General features: G+C 36.3%; 1 protein-coding gene across 2 annotated transcripts; it reads right to left on the bottom strand.

Moving 5' to 3' along the window:
- Window positions 1–710: 710 nt before the first annotated feature.
- On the bottom strand, window positions 711–8,520 carry LOC128998692 (uncharacterized). 2 transcript variants are annotated; one of them, XM_054424935.1, is made up of 5 exons: window positions 8,273–8,520; window positions 4,407–4,599; window positions 3,377–3,595; window positions 2,103–2,237; window positions 711–896 (listed from the first exon to the last, which is right to left on the bottom strand). In XM_054424935.1, the coding sequence occupies exons 2-5, from the start codon at window positions 4,530–4,532 to the stop codon at window positions 849–851; spliced, it is 528 nt and encodes a 175-aa protein (XP_054280910.1). In that variant the 5' UTR covers window positions 4,533–4,599; window positions 8,273–8,520; the 3' UTR covers window positions 711–848. The 2 variants fall into 2 exon arrangements, with proteins under 2 accessions (XP_054280910.1, XP_054280911.1); XM_054424936.1 differs by lacking the exon at window positions 8,273–8,520 and adding an exon at window positions 6,145–8,231.
- Between the last annotated feature and the right edge of the window lie 1,286 nt (window positions 8,521–9,806).

Genomic DNA, 9,806 nt, shown 5'->3' with positions numbered 1-9,806 from the left:
CTTCCAAACTAAAACTTCTTACTACACAAGAAAAAACTCAATCCACACCTATAATTTCGCGTCAGGGGTAGGGGTGCTTTTTGAGAAATTTTGCTAAATTTATAATACCTTGTGTGATACATCAATTTTTAAAATGTACAACAAGAACCATGTTATGGTTCTTGTACATTTTAAACACTCATGTATGTGTTGACGTATTTGACATTATTTACTAAATATGTATTTTTATTTATTTTCTCAGTGGCAAGATCTAGAAATTAAATTATTTATTACCTTTTTTTGGAGTGTTTGTTCTAGCAGAAATTGTTGGGTTTTCTTCTATATACTATTTACCACGGTGTTTGGTACCTTCAGAGAGATACCACATCAATCTGTGTATACAATGTAAAAAGAACACTCTACAATCTCCGGGGAAATGCCACACATGTGAATAAAGATAATTTGATTTAACTTATTTGACTAGTGGCGAGCTACTTGTGTTGGTATGACGCCACATTTGTCACTTTCTGGGTCGGTAGGGAATATTTAAGTGCTTTGTATAACAACACTGACATGGAGCAAGAAACAAAGAGAACTGACGTTCACCTCTAGTGTAGATGGAAATTTGTTATCAATGCTTAGTGAATGCCACATGTGCGGACCTAACTTAAGCTGGATCATTTATCAGGTAAAGTAAAGGTCTTTTAGGAAAAAAAACTGTATTTGCAACGGCAAAAAAGAACCTCTGTAATTGAACACTTGGAAAAACTTTATAAACTCAACATAAACTTTATAAACACCTCTCCTCCTTTGGTCAACTCTTGAAGATCAGTTGATGTCATAATTTGTTACACTCTTGCTTGACATCCTCAATGACGCAATCCACAGTGAGAATCACGGATACTGTCACATGGATCCTGTGAAGAAAACACACAGAATTATAGGGAGAGAACTTAATCTTAATCTCTTTGGAGCTCCTTAGATTTTTTACTCAATAATAAAAATTAGTAAAGTGTCATAAAAAAATCTTTAATCTCAAAAAAGGTTCATATTCAAAATGGTGGATATGATAAGTGAATTTCTATTTGATTGATTGGATATTCATATATATATAAATGACATTAAGTTAACACATACCTAGGTTTGCTCCTACAAAGAGGGTAATAAAATGCGTTTTTAGTAAAATATTAATAGCTTAGGATAAAATAAATAAATTAGCCACGTTTCATAAAAATATATCCATAAACAAGGAAACTAAAACAGTTTCACGTATTCACAATAAGAATAACATGGGGATTTTGAACTTCTGCTTTAACAAATAGCCTACAAAAACTCTTCAGTGGGCTTATAAGTCGAGATTACTAGATCACATATTACTCAAATGTAAGGAAAAACGACCGAGTAAGGTTTCATTTAGGAATCGTTTTAGAACTATTAATAAGGTGTCATTTTGTTCAGGAAGTAACAAACAGGCTTTAATCTGAAACCAAAATAAAAACAATTAATTCTTTTTTTGCATATGATGCCCCTTAATGGTTTGGAGACGAATTGGGAAATTATATGTTTTGTGACTAAAAAATTAGAAAAACCAATTTTTACCCCATAAACATCCGTTTCCATTATCCGATCAAGTTTACACATTTGTACAAAATTTCATCAAAATCTGATGATAATTGCTCGAGTCGAGTTATCATGCTAAATCCTTTAACCCCAAGGTAGGCCTATACTCACCATTGACTTTTAGATAATGAAAAAGAGCTAATTTTTATTAAAATAGAACATAGTTGAATTAGTACGGAGAAGTTAACATTTGGTTTTCTCCTTATCCTCACTTGACTCTCATAAATTTGATGTAAATAAAAGACACTAGTGTAAAAATTACACCCCCCAACTAGTTGTTCTTCCCTCCGAAACGTGTTTTTGTATCAGGATGTTTTTTTAATTAGTCTTAGTTGGACAAGTTTGTCTGTCTCAGTCGGTGGATCGATTCAACTACGTCACTCCTAAGGAAATAATGGTTGAAATTTTAACATGGGATGTGACTTCTACTTACATCAATAGTCTAACATTGAATACAATTTCAAATGAGCTAGTAAACTAAAATGCATGTTTTGTTAACTAACCTCATTGGGCTTCTCTATCATTCGCTCCATCTCGCCTCTGACCATGTCGCGAGTCTGTACTGCATCTTTCTGGTCTTGCGCCACTAGCTTCTCCGGTGGCAAGTATTTGCGCAGCGCCAACTTAGCTGGGGATACCTGCACAACACACAACTTGTCACACAAATATGAATACGAGTACTGCTACAACTGTGTATAAGAGTGGTTCTACAACTTTGAATATGAGAAGTGCCACAGCTATGTATACGAGTAGTACCACAGCCCACAACTATGTATACAAGTAGTACCACAGCTATGTATGTAGTTGTTGTTTTAACACGTTGAGTGCAGCCTACGTTATTTATAGAATAACAAATCATTGATTATGAATCTAAAACTAGCTACAACACTAGGCCTACATGGGCTACAATACTAGGCCTACATGGGCTACAACACTAGGCCTACATGGGCTGCAATACTAGGCCTACATAGGCTGCAATGCTGCAATACTAGGCCTACATAGGCTGCAATGCTGCAATACTAGGCCTACATAGGCTGCAATGCTGCAATACTAGGCCTACATAGGCTGCAATGCTACAACACTAGGCCTACATGGGCTACAATACTAGGCCTACATGGGCTACAACACTAGGCCTACATGGGCTACAACACTAGGCCTACATAGGCTGCAATGCTGCAATACTAGGCCTACATGGGCTACACACAAACCTAGCTACAATACTAGGCCTACAATACTCAGGGCCGGCGAGAGCTGTCACGGGCCCCTGGGTTGAGCGGTTCCGGGCTACCTATTTTGCATTTTCTTAATGTATTAATTAGGTTTCTAAACCATACTATATACAAGTCGGAGCTTACATCCAGTGACTGACTGTGAAACATAACCTCTACCCAAACAAAACGCGCAGTAGTTTACCGTGCATCGGCAAATATCAATCAAATATTAGTAGTTGTGCACTAATGGTGGTATCCAGCCGCCTCTGTGCCGTTTTGTTACACAAATAACAATACCTAAATTTCTAAATACTAAGTGAACTGGAAAACCATACTCATCTTTTTAACTTAAGGAGATTACATGAACAGAAAAAATTACATTTGACCGGGCCCCGGGGATCTGGCTCCCTTCGCCCTAGGCCTACATGGGCTAGGGCAAAGTCGATTTTAATGTTGACTTTAATACTTCTATGTAGGTATACTCACATATACCTAGCTACAATACTAGGTCTTCTCAAACTACTCACAAACCTAGTAACAATACTAGGCCAACATGGGCTACTCACAAACCGCTGTAGACGTTTTTTCTTAAGTGCTGTCACTTCACACTGCAGTTTGTTTACACGGCACTTAAGTTTCTTGTTCTGACTCATGGTGTTGGACACCTCTTTCAGCAGTTGATTGCGTGTCAGAGGCGTCTGCAACCCCATTATTCTCCCCGTCATGATCAGCTTCTCTTTCCACTCTCTGTCCTGCTTGAAAACCTTCCTTTCTAAGTACGCCACCTAAATAACCCAAGTAACGCTAGTAGAGCTTCGATTTTCTTCTTAATCGGTGCATATGAAATTAAATTTTTAATACTATACATTGGAATACCCCTGCTGCAGAAAACCTGCAGACTAAGCAAATTTCCATTTACCTGGTTAGATTTTCACTTAAATATTCCCTTAAAAAAGTCAATTTTTTTATAAAATTAATTTTAGTTTGGGTTTAGGCTTGCTGCTACAGGGAGGGTAAAGAAATGTATTCAATTGAAATGAAAATAGCTTAGCATAAAAAAACAAATTTGCCAAGTTTTATAAAATATATCCATAAACAAGCTAATTATGATTTGAGGCTCAAAGAAAAACCAATTTTTAACCTATAAATCTCCCCCATATAACCCTGTTTCCATGGTCCGATAACGCTGGTTCACCAATTTGCTAGAACAAAATGTAGGTTTTTTGGTTTACACCTAAGAAATAAATTTCTTTGAAATCGGATCATTTTTGCATGAGTAATCGTGCTAACGGACATATACTATATATGAATTTGAACAGGTGGTGTTTTTGGCCAATCAAAACGAAAAATCTTACCATGACACCTACGATAATAAAGTATTCCCTATATGGGAAATTCGCTAAATAAACAAAGAGTAGCCGTATTTTTATAAAATAAGGCTAGGCCTATTCAATAAATTGCAAAAAAAGGCATGGATTACGCCATTTAACAATTTAGGCTGTGCTAGCATACAAGGAAAATTAGATAGCCTACCATGAACTTATAACTATACAAAGACTCTTCCTTCTGATTGCTAGATATACACCCTGAATTTACCTCACTCGTCAGCTTAGCCACGGAAGCCTGCAGTTCCTTGTACCTCAGTGCTATTTCCACACCCCTGCTGAGAATGTCTAACTGTTCAGGACTACCAGTATAGACTTCGTCGCACGGGTCAGCCATCCTTGTCTTTATTTGAGCGACACTGTAGTCTATCCTTAGGTTGAGACGCCAGTTGCTGGTTGCAATCCTGCAAACACACAACTCTGGTCAAGTTGTCCACTGATATATTTGTGTATTCTGATTCCTAAGTGTGTGTCAAGGTGTCTACTACCACATTTGGAAATTGGAGTAGTATGAACCAGCTGTAGTATCCAGCTGTTTAGAATCCAGGCCATTTTATAATATCCAAGAATTTTTGTATGTACCTTCATCCAAATTAAAACCAGTTTTCTGTTAAAATACTATATAGGCTTTTCACATGTTTATTATTGTCTAGTAATCTATTTGTTCTTATTTCCTTTGTGTATAGCATTTACAGCTTAAATGTTATAGCCTACTTAAAACTAGTCAACTAAAATGTCTACCCACCATGTACCTGATATGTAATGTATTTATTATGTAGCCTAACTTAATAATCTGAAGAGGTCTATTACTGTATTTCATGTTCAATGACCAAATATTCTTTAAAATATTGAAAACCTGACTAAAGGGTTTTTATGAAACTAGTAGCTGAATGAGCCTGTCATGAGGTGTTGTTTGCTTTGTTTTAACTGTTCTTATTAGGCTATAGATGATGTGGTTACAAATCAAAATCAAACTATCAACATGTTCATATTGGCAAAAAAACAAATAATTATCACAATTTCACAATGATGGACGAAAACAAACTACAAGCCGCCAAGGATGAGACAAATATAAATCCAATTACAGATGTAGATCATTACACAATTCGGAAAGAAATGGCATAGTCTACAATGCTCACACCAGCCAAGGACCGTAGATCCAAGAAAAAGTAAAGAACTAAATACATGCATTAAAATAAAGAAGAAATCGGAAGAGAATAGTCAAATCGCTGAAAAAGCAGACAAAAGTAACACCATCGTCATCATTTAAAAAGCTTCAAAAAGACAGAATATTTTATCAAACAAGATAACTTCAATATGTTTATCAAGGATCTAAAGTAGAAATACTAAAAAGAGCTATCCAACGTCATGAAGAAACGCACCAGAGTGATTCCCGAAGAATGACAACAGAAGATGAACATCCTGAATTCAAAGGCTGAAAGGGGACCCTGAAAATACACAAGAAGAATGTGCCGATCTGACCATTAGTTAACTTTACGTGTGCTGACAATGTTTCTAAATTGTTAGCAAGTAAGCTCAGCAAATATAAGAGTTAGAATACATATATAATGCTATTTATAGTTATGATTTTTCTGAACATTGATTATAATAGAGAAAGTAGCCTCCTCTAACACAATGCTGCGGCAAGACAAAAGTTGCAACACCGCTGTCCCGTCAAATTGAAACAGCTGCTACACTAATCCATAATTATAGCATTATAGACAGTATAGCAAATGTTTATGTTTACACTTTTAACATGCATGATCCTGCGATGTTGCCACACACTAACGCCATGGCCTTGTGTTAGAGGAGGCTATGTAGCCTATAGAGTCAAGTTGTAGGTTAGTCTCATTTGATTTGTCAAATCTGTAGACCATTATAACTGTAATTAAATTTTAATCGGTTCATTGGCAGTTTTTGTTGGTAAAATATTAATAGTTCCCACTTACCTATGCAATTTATGATTCGTCTCTAATATTTATTGCATCATTTGATTGACATTCAATTTCTTCTGCAACAAGAGTGTTTTCTCTATCTGTATTATAATCGACTTGTTCACCCGATCTTCACATAGGGCTACTCTGTTGTAACTCCCTGGCAGGTATCAAACTTTTCATGAGTCTGTATATTAATTCTCTTCAGAGCCGGCAAGTTTGCATATTTGTTGAGATTCATCTTGGATCAGTGCAATAAATATCACTCAATTTGTGTCACTGTTTACTTATGAGTCTCCCGAGTTTTGTCATCTTCACTAACAGTTTCAAAGCTGTCGTTATCAAACACTGTGTTATTGTTCCTATCTATCTCTGCCTCTTCAGATCCAACAGTCACAGGTACATCTTAATGCAATTTCATAATGTGTTAGTTCGGTTACTTTAACAAAATTGTGGTCTTTTAGTTGCAACATCTTTCATGTTCCTTGTTGATTATTCATCCCTTTTTTCATTGCCTCAATTCCCTGCCTGATTTTGTGAGGATATTTTGGTGATTAGTTTGTAGCTGTGGGTTGGTAATAGTTCTACCCTCCTCGGTAGCCACAAGTTGGCTGCTGCAGCATTGACTGGATAAGGTGAAGGAGATATCAAGTATTGATTTGACGCTACTCTGATGTGTTGTTGGTTTAAGGCAACTGTCTGCTTGTTTTAAGTTGGGTTTTTATTCTGCTGTGTTTTGATGAGTGGGAGGAGCTCGACTGTGAAGATGACGATGAGATACTAGTTGAATTTGTTTGAAGACACCAATTAACAAGTTTTTAGCAGTACTGGAACCAGGAAACCATTAGGATGAGGATACAATGTAGCCGAGTCCACCACGAGATGATGGGTTATTTATATCAGCCTCAAATCATTCACTTGTCCGTGGCCGACTATGATGGTTTACGAGTTTATATGACTGGACATTTCAAAGATGTTTGATTGAACAATATCCTTTTCTCTGTAGACATTGCTCTGGGGTGAATCCAGACAATCTTAAGTTAATATCCACGATTTCTTTTGAGTGTGCACTAGTGTTTCAAATATCAGAGCTCCAAAGATGTATAGAAAGGCCATGTTGGTTACTTCCATTCCTGTAAAGGTATACACCATCTCACAGTCCAGAGCGACAATATTTCGTTTAGGAGTTCATTCGAGTTTTGTAAACCCTCTCAAGTCATTTTCTGTTGTATTTAATCAGCTATAAACGTTGACTTTACCATGAGTGTATCCTTTAGACTGCACGAGTCGATAACAACACTCATAATTCTCTGAGTGAAAATTCCCCCAAATGCTACTGACAAGATTCTCAAATGTAGTACGAGAAGGTACTTATATTCATATATAAGCATTTTTCACAGGGAACGCATGTTTTTTTTCACACCTTTTAGTTTTTCTAACCTACAATGCCCTACAATTTTCCCTACAATTTTCCCTGGATAAGGATTATGTTGCTATGTTTGGATTGGTCAGGCTTTGTACAGGATACCCGTGATCTTCAGCGTAGAAAAAATGAATGTGGTCACTTGGTTGCACACTAAAGTTTCATTAGGCCTAACTCTAATACGGTACGACATAGGCCTAAGTGTGTTGTTTAAACTTAGTGTGTTCTGGGTTTACCTCCAGCTCTGTTTTACTTCTATTACATTGATCAGATTGTTCGTTATTATCCATCATCGGACGAGCATTCTTGCTTTACGTGCACGTCTTCAACGTCAGGTCCAATCTTCATAGGAATAATTCTGGCTGGAGAATTTTCAATAACATCCAATGTTAGGTCAATGAGGTGAATCAGTAATGGTGTGTTCCCTGTTAAGGTTGGTGGAGCTGAAAAGGACAACCTTTCTGGAATCATGATGATTCCCCAATGTAAGTTAAGCCCACTTCTAAGCTTGTACTGGGCAAATGAAAGAAGGTGATTGGACCCGAAAATGTTTTCCAGCTGAAATTTCATAGTCAACTCTACTACCTTTGACATTACAGGCACTTAGACCATGGGCCTGTAGTTGTTACCGCATTTTGTATCACCCTTTTTTCATACAAAGGTAGTTAGTGTAGGCTAGTCTTAAAGCAAGGTGGAATTTTACCCAATTCAAGTACTTACTGATAGTCAGTCTTGTGGCTGTGTGAAATCTAATCTAATGTAGACATGTAGGCCTACATTCAACTGAGAACTTTGTCAATTTAGTGATTTGCAAAACACTACAAGTCCAGCCAAACAAGGTTTACCTTGTTGAGGTACTTTGTTGAGGAGCAGGTCCTCCGTCCTCCTATTCCTTCCTTTCCTAAGTACGTTACTCAAATGGTACAAGGTACAAGTAGAGAGAGTAGAGAGAGTGAGAGTGAGAGATAAATGATGGATGAGTTAGGCCTGGCCTATAACCTATATAAGTATAAGACTTTCAATTATTTCATTCAACGTTCAGTTTCTGTTTCTAACCTCAAATCAAAGTTTTTTTTCCATTTTTTACCCAGTGGCTAGGCTGTGTAGTAGCTCTTAAAAATCCTGCAGCCTCGAGGTTCACTATTTTTGTGGCTGCTTCTTTTATGTCACCGGTTCCATTCGTTTATTGAGGTGTACTGTAAATAAATAGATTATTATTTTATTTTTTTTTCTGAGCCCTTAAGACTTAAGGCTTGGATAATTACTCCACGTAGCCTATTAGATTTCTGATGAAGACTATTACTCACTGAATCCTTCTGTGGTTGTCTTTGGGCATTTGACACTTTCAATAAATAGATTAAATAGAAAGAAAGCCGTTTAGTTAAAATTCTGGTTTTGATAAATTTTTTTTTTATAAGTTTTTACAGTTCGGGTAATTTTGAGGCCAGTAAACCGGGGATTTTATACTTTTTTGGGGTCAATGCAGTGGGGATAACCCAATTTTTAAGGATACCATCGTTCATCTCAGGGCTTAGTGTTGGTGTGGAAATTACACTAAGATCCTTTATTTCCTGAACTCTGGAAAGAACTCCCCCCTCGAACCCAATAATTGAAGAGGTGAAGCACAGCGATGGAAACTGGCACTTTATATTTAATACGGATGAGGAAAAGATCTTCAAACACTTTGGCTAAAGTGGATAGAATTGAGATTGGTCTGTAGATGGATGTCAGTGAACGTGTCTTAATATACTTACAAAAGTTTTATTATAAATATTTACATCACTATTCTTGGAAGTGGTTTTAGTTGCAAATTATTGGACGCTGTAACAGGTAAACTTTATCAACAAAGATTTTAACTTTTTTTTATTTTAACAAGTTTAGTTCAAGTTTAAAAGAAAGTGGAAGTGAATTAAAAAGTGTTATGCAATTGTACAGTAAGTGCTTCTTGAAACTTATTTGAGTAAGTGATTCTTTGAGTTGTTGAATGTTTAGGAATTGCGCAATGTGCATAGGTTTTTTACAGAATTAAAAGTCAAATTTAGAAAATTTATGTTTGACAAATGTTAAAGATTCAAGAATTTAGATGGGAATGTAAAAGTTTTTTAATTTAAAAAATATTTACGGCATGATTAACGCTCTTTTAGAGAGAAAATGGTTCTCATATATATAACATATCATATCGTTCAGTTGCGACACACAGTTCCTTCTGATGTTAAATAAAGACTATACCAGCAAAAGCAGTTCCCGGACGCTG

Source organism: Macrosteles quadrilineatus, unplaced genomic scaffold, assembly GCF_028750875.1.
Source record: "Macrosteles quadrilineatus isolate MER2022 unplaced genomic scaffold, UCM_ALF_1.0 Scaffold_7__1_contigs__length_78375512, whole genome shotgun sequence".
Taxonomy (NCBI): Eukaryota; Metazoa; Arthropoda; class Insecta; order Hemiptera; family Cicadellidae; genus Macrosteles; species Macrosteles quadrilineatus.
The sequence above is the reverse complement of the archived record's forward strand: the minus strand, read 5'-3'. Positions and strand labels throughout refer to the sequence as shown.